We start from the raw sequence: 11,420 nt of genomic DNA, 5'->3' as shown, positions 1-11,420 counted from the left end.
ATACCTATAAAGGGATCTTAGTTGGGACATAGGTATGAGTGCATGTATGATTAAGCCATAAGTTTCTATTAAGAGGCCATGCCAATAGTTTAATGAGATGGCAAAATCACCTTCTTTGACTCTACAACTCAAAGTGAGCTTAAGAGCTAGATTGTATTTGACTCCACAACTCAGAGTGACCTTAAGAGCTAGATTGGATTAAGATCACACATTGTTGGCTCAATACTCAATTATGTGCATACCACTCACTTATATAGGCACATGTCCTATTAAACCTATTTAATAGGCAAGTGATAGCCCGTGTCTTTTTTAACATGACCCTTGAGATGACAACTACACCATATTATCAATCCATCCTATGGAGTTAATGTACTCTCACCCCTCAAAATCTCATCGTCATCACAAGCATTAAATCACCCCCTTTAATGTGCACCTATTTTATAAAGATAATTGGTCCTCCAAATATTTGTCTAATTTTCAAGATACCCACAAGTAGTTAGTTTAGTTTTGATGTTTAATTTAGAGACTAATATCATATTTATTACATTAAGGTTTACTAACCTTAACTAGTAAAAACTCAATTAGAGAATTCATGTACATGTTGATTAACATGTGGCTATCATTGAGCAAACAATTCTAATGACATTGCAACCACACATTTTTCATAAAAATGTTCTACTCTCTCAAGAAGTCATACTTGGTTCTCACAAAGTTTTAATAAAGAAATATTACATTTCATCATAAGTTGTGTGATCTAAAAACTCCACAAAATAAGGCTAATTTTTTGCTGAAAATAAATTCAAGTCTTAATAATCAAAGTATACTTTGTAATAAGGTGCACACTCCATGACAGATACTTCCTTGCATTGCATTAAAGTGTTGAATTACTTAAAAATTACATCATATCAAACATTTTTTTTCACATCAATCATAAAATTTTACAGTTTTTGAAATTCAAAAACTATATATCTACTTATACAAGTGACGGTGTAGCATAGATACCAATTCGAGATTAAATTTATGCACTTTAGTAATTACTTAGCACAAGATCCAAATATTCTAGTTGATGTCTTAGCTTGATCACAAACCTATATTAGAAATTCACAAAATTAAATCATTAAAATAAAAACCTCTTTAGTTGATATTAATACCTTTTATGACACTTTTCTTGTCTCTTCTTATTCTATTAAATCTTTGGCTTCATACACTAAGCAACATATATAAACCATGAGAACTCTAACATAGATCACTTGCCAACATCTCAACAACGAGAAAGCAAAGTATAGGTTGGTAATGATATACAGAATGATTTCTCATTCACCTTCATAGAAAACTCAAAGTGATTTCTCATTCACTTTTTATAGAAAACTCAAAGTGTTGACCTTCTTACCTATTCCCTTGGAAATAAATATCAAGGTTGCAAGCTTGATGGTTCAAATTCATCTAGTGCCTAAGAGGAAAATAATACATCATGAATATAATTAAGTGGTCATGTAAATAAATTCTTACAAGTTTACTACAAGGACCATATCATGAATATAATTAAGTGGTCATGTTAATAAATTCTTACAAGTTTACTACAAGGACCATATCATGGGAGACTCTAAGCCCCCTTCATAGTTCTATGCTAAAGAAAAGTTATGGCTTGGTAATAAGTAAAAGAGTTAATCTAACTATAATTATTATCAAGTTTTGGCTGAATAAGTAAACTAGTTACACTAACTATTATTATTATCAAGTTAAGTCATGTCATTGGAAAACAATACATATAAGTATCATTAAAGATTAATAGTGATTAATGTGGGAATGAACATATGCTAGGTGATTGTGTAAACTAGCACTCTTTAATGTGCAAGCTTAGGTTTAAATAAAGCAATTTTACTGTGTGTGAACAATCACTGGGTGTGGGAACAACCTCTTAGAAGGATCTTATGTAAGCAATGATGTGTAAAGGTGACACCTCTTAGGGACACTTGGCATCATGCCTGGACATGTGGTATGTGTGGTTGAAATATATGCACACACCTTGTAAAAGGGGGGATTTCCTATAAAAAGGACCAAATATCATAATACAAATATGCTTTCCATGACTCAATTGTGTAGTCCCCCTAATCATCTTAATAATCCTCATCATCAAGGTGTTAATTGTCATCTTGTTTTTCTCTCATACTAGTCATCTCTGTCTCCCCCTTCTCTGTGTCAAGGCCTTGACCCAAGATTTGGTATCATAGCTCTTGCCACATGCCTCTGTGTGTGCCACCCTCTTGCTACCATTTGCGTGCTGGTGAATATGTCTGTGTGTTGCTTTTTGCTATCTACTTTCCCACTGCCCACCGACCACCACCACAACTAGGAGTCCCGCTCTGTTGTGCTTTGGCTAGATCCCATGTCACCCAAGTCAAACTAGCATCACCACTCACTAATGAGCGTAGGGATGAATTTGCCACTGTTGATGCAAAGAGGACCACCTTTGCCTGCCCGTTCAACTGCTTTTCCACTATCAAGCCCCACATTAGCCTCCTCCGTCCAGTCTTGCAGCATCTCAACCTTCCTATATGGTGGTGTTGCCTATTATTCCACCACATGTAAGCAAAACCAAGCATGGCACAACAACCCTTAGCCATCCTTTGTTTGAAAGTCTTCATAGAAAGGCATATCAAGTTCACTAGGAGAAAGGGGCATTACCATCTAGCTAAATCCAGTTCAACATCTTATTAAGAGGTAAACAGATTTGGGGTTTTTTGCATACATAAATTTTAGGGAAAAATCAAAGTATTTTGTGCTAAAAATTTTGGTAGTTCTTGTTTACAAGGGGTGAATCAGTTAGCAGAAGCATTCATAGGCACTCTTGTACCTATGCAAACTCTAGGCACTCCCATTCTTGTGCACATATCTTAGAGAGCTTGTTTTTTGCTCAGTCAAGTATACATCATGTTTCTGGTATATACTTTGGAAATCACACCTCACATCACATCATATTATGGTACCTTGTGTGCATACTCCTTTACCTTGTCTCTTTCTCTTACACTCCTATACCTCTCTCTTACTTTTCCAAGATCTCACATCCAAGGGAGGCTTTCTTGTTCCTTCTTGCACCCTATCCAGCTTTGGAAAATCCTGTATTATGAGGATCTTTCTAGGTTTGGTGGGTTCGTGATGACAAGTGAAGATCAACTTGATGGTCCCAACTACTCACTATAAAGCTTCATGATGAAGGGTCTACTGATAGCCATGGGGGCTATGGGAGATTGTCATAGGGAAAGAGCCTCGTCCTGTAGCACCAACTCTTGAGCAGCACCAAGGTGGACTCAAACTCTGGCACAAGTGAAGATCAAAGACAGTGGGATGCCCATACTACTCAAGCAATGTCCATGATTTCTCTTTTAGTCAGGCGAGTCCATTGTTCCTCACATATCTGATCCTTCAACTCTGCAAGGGCTTCCTAGGTGGTCCTCACAATACCATGTTCTAGTCGCGTAATGAAGAAAGAGTCATGTACCTAATGTAGGAGCTAGACAACTTGACCATGAATGAGGGTGATTCTTCACCTTACCATAAGTACCAGACCTAAAAGAACAACTGTTGAATATAGATGAGGTAGTTGACAATAGGAGATTGGTTCACCACCATTCTTAATTCTTTTCTCACTCCTATCAGAGTTTTCATACTTCTCTAATCGCTCTATGAGAGGTGGAGGAAATCTTATATCCTTGCGCCTATGTTTGCATTGGTGAGTTATCAATTGCTTTCTAAATGTATATTTGATGGTTTTGTGTCCTAATTGTAGGTTGCTTTATCGGGTAGTATCACATACATCCAACATAAAAGTTTTTGATTTGAGGTGTGGTGATATCTAAGAGAAGTAATCAATCAATGTCCTTGATGGTTTTGTGTCCTAATTGTAGGTTGCTTTATCAGGTAGTATCACATACATCCAACATAAAAGTTTTTGATTTGAGGTGTGGTGATATCTAAGAGAAGTAATTAATCAATGTCCTTGATATGTAAGTTGTCTCAATTGTGCCAAGCTCCTTGGACATTTGATTTGCTATTACTAATTACCACAATTCCAACCAATAGGGTTTTGGGACAAGAAATAAGTGTTGGTAGGTCATATTACATGTTTGAAAATGAGTTTTAACCTCAGTTAACTTCAAGCACACTTACAAAAAGAGAGATATCAAGTCTCTTAGATCATAAGATATAACCAGATATCAAGGATATTCTTCTTCATGGCATAATCTTTTTTTTTCCACAAAACATCCCCCCAATTGTATTGCATCCCAAAAATAATCAATTTTCAAAATAGTACTACTTAAAAGCTAACAAAAAAGGCTTTCCTAGACTCTAGTTTGGGAAGGGAGCGCTATGAGGGATTTGAATCTTTTGGTGTTTTTAATGTTTTTTCATTATTGTTCATCTACTCAAGCTCACATTTTCACAAAAATCCCAAGTTTCCACAAGGGGCAGTAATTGAAGGAGAAGAAATGCTAAATCATATCTTATAAGAAAGGTCCATGCATAGCTCAACATAGCCCTTAAGTGGGCATCTTTTTTTGATTTAGTTGGCTTTAAAAAATCCACCAAAATATGCACGAGCCTATAATATCCTAGCAAGATGGCTAGCTTAGCACTAAGAGGGAGCTCCAATAAGGTGTAAAGAATCATTGTGGTGCTCTTCATGCAACCAACTATATAGAAATGGAGAGCGGTCAAATTATGCTCAAGAATAAGTGTTTTCAATCTAACGGCACCATCTCTATAGAAGCTCCTCCATTGGTAAAGACCATATAGCATGCATGGTTAGTAAACATAACGTTAAGTCTTTTTTCTTGAAAACAAGCACACATTTGCATCTCCATATGGTTTTAAGTAAAGGCTTCTCTAATGAGGGAGGGCTTTGAGGAAAAGTTTCACCAAATATTAGTTCTTTCCATATCACTTAGGATAGATAGGGTGAAACAAGGTATGTATAGGCCAAAGCCTTTTAGCTCTTAGACATTTTAAAAAAATGTGCCCTAGAATTTTTGATTTTTGACAAATCTGCAAAAGCCATCACTAGCCCCTATTTTGTGAGGCTTTTTTATCTAGGAAGGGAGGAAAAGAAGTATTGAGCGAAAGAAGAAACGAGTCTCGCTGCACACATATTAGTGTCCTTTTTTAGTTTAATTTTTTGCATTGAATCCCTCTCACTCAAGATGTTATGTATCTAGATGGAAAAGCCAAGTTGTTCTCCTTTAATAAAGGACATTCATAGCTATGCAAGGACCTTTAATAATTGATTGATGATTATGCTTACTCTCGTACCGAAGGAGTGTTTGTATCATCCCTAGCATACACTCTCTTATTGCTCCAAGTGCCAAAAGTGTCATTGATGTGAGTGGCCAATAAAACATTGCACTTCAATTTTCCTTCCAATCACCCACTCCTCTTGGGCTATGAGATAAAACAACACCCATTCATCTTCATGTCTCTAGATACACATAAGGGAGTCTTATTTTGTGCACACAATGTGACTAGGTATTTGTTCAATTCATCTTTAAAGGGGTGGTGCATTTCAATCCATTTATTAAAAGGAATGGGACACTCCCCCCTATCTTCAAGTACATAGGAAGGACTCTAGTTTTTTGTGGCCAAAGTGGCATGTTATTTGTTCAACTCATATCATATGGCACATGCCACACTCTCTCTTGAATAATGTTGAGTGACACACACAAGCACATGCACATGCACATGCACATGCACGAATACCCCCCTGCCCCCAAATTGTAATCAAAATGTCACATGAGGTGGAAGTATCCAACTTTCTGAAAAGTCTTTGGCACACATTTGGCTAGTAGGTGAGTGAGTGAGTCCAAAATTGATTTCAGTGAACATTGGAAAGGTTGATGAGACTATCACCTTGAGTTGGGTTTACACATATAGGAGTCATTTAGACATTCATTACAATTTGATAAGTAAGACTGAAAATTGGTCACCCACACATTAAAATCACTACTCTTTACTCTTTTGCACAAGGATATAAGGAAAGATGATTGAAATCTGACTTTTAAATGGTCCATGAGATGATTCTTGGACTTGTCAAAGTGCAAGCTCTCCTAAATTCTCAACATCAAGCTACTTTTTGTCATGCACATGCAAAACTGTATGGGGCAATACAAATTGCTTATGGAGTTAGGCGGCCTCATATAGAGCATGCCTTCACTCTAGGTGACCACTTCTTGGACCATATGATATCATGTGTGCATCTCTCGAGGATTGCTCAAGTGAAATGCCCCATTCCTTAGCACCCAAGTGTGAGGAGCCCAAGAAGCTTAAGCACAAACAAAGGAGCTAAATACTACACCAATATCTATGCCCTTGGCCAAGTATGAAATGCTCAAGCTCTTGAAGTCTTGTCCCCAATGAGGCCTGCTTGGACCATATGATATCATGTGTGCATCTCTCGAGGATTGTTCAAGTGAAATGCCCCATTCCTATCCAAGTGTGAGGAGCCCAAAGAGGCTTGAGAACAAAGCAAAGGAGCTAAATACTACACCACTATCTATGCCCTTGGCCAAGTATGAAATGCTCAAGTTCTTGAAGTTTTGTTCCCAATGAGGCCTCTATGTTGAACCATGTTTTGGTATCTGTGGCATGAAGAAGAGATTTCCCCATACATCTTCAAGCCAATGTATAGCCTATATAATGATCAAAATTCCATCCATAAGCTCAAGGGGAATCAACCTCCAGAAAGCCCACAAAACCTACATAAAATCTACCGGATTTTGCACCCAAATTTTGCCAATAGCCATGTCTGTGAGCGTAGTTAAAGCTGGCATCAATTGCATCGTAAATTGCTGGCCTCATTAATCTCAACTGTGAATAATGCTCCAATGCTGAAGGTGCTGCCATGGCTTAAACATCCTAAAACAAACACTGGCCTTAACATCCCAACTGTGAGTAATGCTCCAATGCTGAAGGCGCTGCCATGGCTTAAACATCCCAAAACAAACCCTGACCATAACAATCAGGCTTATGACAGCAGGCCCCAACGATGCATATAATCCTCACAAAAAAAAATGGATATGATCCTTACAAGCAACCTTCTGTGAAGGAAAAAAAAGGAAACCCATTTATCAAAGTTACAAAAATCACTAATATACACCCCCAAAAAACGAGAAAAAAAAATGAGAAGAATGATGGGTTGCTAACCATCTGTATGGTTATGGTGATGATGGGCAGAGGAGAGCTTGGCGGCCTTCTCTTTTTTGGAGGAGAAGAGGTGGGTTAGGCCAAAGATGCCATTCTTGGACCCTTTTCTGAGGCCTGGGGTAATATACATAGGGACATTGATGACAGGGGTTACTCTAACACCAGCAGAGTAAGAGGTAGATCTTTCAAGGGATCTAGAGCCGTCTGTAGATGCCCTCTGTCTACCAGATCTGAGCTGGTCTGGCCTCTTCTTCAAAGGTTTTGGGCTGCTGTAGCTCCTGTCTAACCCCCTCACCACCAGCCTTGTGGCTATGGCACTCCTTGAGCTCTCTGTTGGCCTGTTCCCCACTGAAGGCCTCCCTGGGCTCACCCCCCTTGCCCCCCCCCTTCTTGGGCTCATTACTGCACTGCTTGCCCTCATTTGGTCACTCTGCTTTGTTGGGCTCTTGGCCCTAGAAGTGCTGTTTCTGTGCTTCACCATAGTTGCTGCTGCTACCCCACCATTGGTTTGCATGTGGGTTTCCATAATCATGCCTTCTGAATCCTCTGAGCTTTTGGAGGATCTGCTGCCCGACATGGCTCTATCCATCTGCCAGCTCTGTAGATTTGTTGTTGGACAGAGCCCAGGGTCAGCCATGGATACCAGGGGAGGGTCAGATTGCATAGAAAGCAGATGGGTACTCTGATCTTGAGCCATGTTAACACCATGGTTTTGGGCTTGAATGGCATGGCCTAACCCCACCCCATGATGGGTGTGAGCTTCACCATGTGAGAAACCCCCTTTTGGATCCTTTGCACTATCAATGGACCTCCTGCCAGGCGCTAGGCCATGATCTGATTTGCTCTGATATGATGGTTTTCTCTGCTGTTTGCCGTTGCTTACATCTTTGGCATCTTGAATCTGCACTTTTTTCAGCCCTAAAAGCTCCTTCCATCTGCTAGTGCAAGTAGGGGCCTTCGGAGATATGGGGTGCTGTTCTACCTTTACTCTACCCATTTCACTCACCTGCTCTGCATGCCCATGCATCACATAGTCTTCTGCATTACTTCTCCTCCTAGCTACAAGAGGCTCTGTGGTAGGCACATTCTGTGGGGTATTATAGAGGGGTAGAAGCTTGCCCTCATAGAAGAGTTCATCTGCAGCCAGCATGGTATGTTCATAGGAGCTATCTTGGCCTTGGATGGACATGGAGAATTCAAATTCAGACGGTGAGCCCTTGCCCGATGAGAGCCTAGCAGGTGATTCACTGATCTCAGAGATCTCCTTCATGGTCTCATGGGGAACAAGGTGTGATCCAGGTCTAGCAAAGTCCCTGGAGAAGGAGATCCGAGGGGCCAGCCAGTCAATGGTGGATGATGATGATGGTGGTGGTGGGCAGCGAGAGTCACGTTCAACATGACCATCAGAAGGCTGTGCCATGTTTTGCAGAAATGTACCACAAGCCATCCTTCAAAGCAACTTACAGCATGTCAGAGGAAGAAGAGGAAGGAGGAAGAGCAGAAGAACCTGCACAGTAAACCTTCAGGACCACTTACAAAAGCCATTGCTTTCAAAACTTTTTGAGCTTTTCCTCCCTACTGCATTGCGTCATTAAGCCCATTAACAGGCTTGTGTTGCATATTAAGAAGCAATTATGTAAGCATTTGTATTGTAAAGCTCACCATAATCTCATTTAAGGGAGAAGTTTTGTACTTAAACCTCATGTACTGAGACCCAATTAGGAGAGGATTTGTGCTACAATGGGACCAGATTAAGGAAGAATTATGGTCTGAAGCATGCCAGAAGAAGGAGAAGAGAATGAGAAGGGAATGCACAGAAAACCTTGGAGGACCACCCTGGGTAATTACTGTTGTCGAAGACTTTAACCCTTTGTAATTACTGCATCTTGTCAATCAGAGCACAGAATTGGTTGTTGTGAAGCTTATTTAATGAGATCCAATAGGCTCTCCTTTCATCACAGTGCATCATAATTTTGTGTAAGGTACTTCCATGCATGCCTTGCTTGTGCCTATGTCAGAGGACATGCTGTATAGTGCAATGCAAGTATGCTGCTAGAGAAATGGCCAAAGCAACCCAAGCCCCACTCACCAAAAGCTTTCATTGAAGGGAAGAAAAACATAAGATGGTCCTGTGCTTGAAAGGCTTGGAAGTTCAGAGGAGCAAGCAAACTTTTGAGCAAAGGAGAGGTAGTACAAGGAGGGGGGGAGAGAGAGCACAAAAAAAGACAATGGGTGAAAGCAAGATACTGCTGAGAGAGAGAGAGAGAAAGAGGGGGAGAGAGAGAGGCCCTTTGTTGCAAAAGAGAGAGAGAGAGAGAGAGAGAGAGAGAGAGAGAGAGAGAGAGCCCTTTGTTGCAAAAGTGCTCTCTTTTGAAGTTGGGATGCTTGTTTCAGTGCTTTTAAGGGGGACAGAAAAAGCTTAAATTAGAAGAATGCGTGAACTGTGAGACTTTGAACGGAGACAAAAGAAGCCACTTAGAAACTTGAAGAATGGCTGCTTTTAGGGGAGGAAGGTGTGTAGGAAAGCCACCTAGCTAAAACCAAAGAACACAAGAGCAAGGTTGTTTATATGGCATCCCAAGGCTTGATTAAGGTTATAGTAAAGTGTGATGGGTTCCGAGCATAATGTGAGAGTGAGAGAGAGAGAAAGAGACAAAGAGAGAGCTTATTAAAATTTGAAAACTATACTAAGAGATACATCAATGCAAAACAACACAAAACCATGAGCATATACCATGAGCACATATAGTGAGTTGTGTTATGCATATGCATGTGAGAGAGAGAGAGAGAGAGAGAGAGAGAGAGAGAGAGAATATAGTGAGCTCTGTTATGCATATGCATGAGAGAGAGAGAGAGAGAGAGAGAGAGAGAGAGAGAGAGAGGATTCATGGATACCCAAAAGAAGTCAACCATACCAATGGAGATAACTAATGATTTCTTAATGAGCAAGTAACGATACACAAGATAATGCTAGTTAACTAACTAAGAGATACATCAATGCCAAATAACACAAAACCATGAGTTGAACGCATGCATATGCATGAGAGAGAGAGAGAGAGAGAGAGAGAGAGAGAGAGAGAGAGAGAGAGATGGATGATTCATGGATACTCAAAAGAACTCAATCATACGAATGCAGATAACTAATGAATTCTTGATAAGCAAGGTAATGATACACAAGATAATGTTGGTTAACTAATCACACAAGATGCAAACAAGATAAGGGCGCACACATGGTAAGAATGTGTGATCTTGAAATTGAGCTAACCATCAAGATAAGATAAAGGTCCACATGGAAGGATTGATTATGGTGAACATAGGGATTGATCACTAGAGAGCATGAGCCCAACAAACATGGGGATTGGTTAATTGACGCCCACAACAAGATTATGGTATGCATTGGGATTGCTAATGATCTTGATGTTATAACTAACTATGGCACAAACTTTCATATGAGGCAAAGAGAGAGAGAGAGAGAGAGAGAGAGAGAGAGAGAGAGAGAGAGAGAGAGAGAAACTAGTTGATAAATGAGACTCGAAACAAGACATGCATAATGATCTTGAAACTCTACCTACCTATTTTGCATATACAGTCACCATTGACTAGAGATTTTTTTTGACTAGAGATTTTGAGATTCTCATGTATGTAGATCCACATTTTCACATGAAGAGAGTGTGATAACTTTGAGGGAGCGGGTGAACTTTTAAGAGCTTATTATTGCTCTTGTATCATGTGCATTACTTTCCCCAACAACTCTATACAATGAACATATGGAAGGGTCAATTATCAACATTAGAAATGGTTAATATCTTGTGCATTACTTTCCCCAACAACTTTCTACAATGTACATTGCCCATATGGAAGGGTCAATTATCAACATTAGAGATGGTTAATATTAGGTAATTGTTCATCTTGCACTTCATTGTGTTTAATAAAGCTTAAAGTCTTGTATGAAGGGCAAGTTCTGAGGTGGTTTACACATAAGTGGATGATGGGTGGGGAGAAGAAGGGGGCAGGAGGGGCACACAAGATAGGCGGGCAATGTTGCATCATGTACAGACCTCCTCCTTGTGCCTAGCACCAAGTTTGCTAACGTCGAGGTGCTCGCCCATGTCTCCACCTACCATAAAAAAAGATGTGAGTTGTTATTAAAAAGAAAGTTTGGTGACATTGTCAAGTTCTTTGAGAGAGGCATGGGTGCCCACACGTGTAAACTCTCTAAGAGGATA

General features: G+C 39.8%; 1 protein-coding gene across 1 annotated transcript; it reads right to left on the bottom strand.

Annotated features, from left to right (window-relative positions):
- Positions 1–7,102: 7,102 nt before the first annotated feature.
- Positions 7,103–9,478, bottom strand: LOC147615362 (uncharacterized). Its single transcript, XM_086779450.1, has one exon. It carries the CDS (start codon positions 8,639–8,641, stop codon positions 7,190–7,192), a length of 1,452 nt encoding a protein of 483 aa, XP_086635576.1. The 5' UTR covers positions 8,642–9,478; the 3' UTR covers positions 7,103–7,189.
- Between the last annotated feature and the right edge of the window lie 1,942 nt (positions 9,479–11,420).

This window comes from Cibotium barometz, chromosome 40 (genome assembly GCF_041138505.1).
Source record: "Cibotium barometz isolate CiBa-2024 chromosome 40, ASM4113850v1, whole genome shotgun sequence".
NCBI classification, from domain to species: domain Eukaryota; kingdom Viridiplantae; phylum Streptophyta; class Polypodiopsida; order Cyatheales; family Cibotiaceae; genus Cibotium; species Cibotium barometz.
This window is presented reverse-complemented; position numbering and strand designations above follow the sequence as displayed.

What these genes read in the sequence shown, in the direction of transcription:
- LOC147615362 (XM_086779450.1), bottom strand. Translation starts at nt 8,641, where the DNA reads ATGGCTTGTGGTACATTTCTGCAAAACATGGCACAGCCTTCTGATGGT.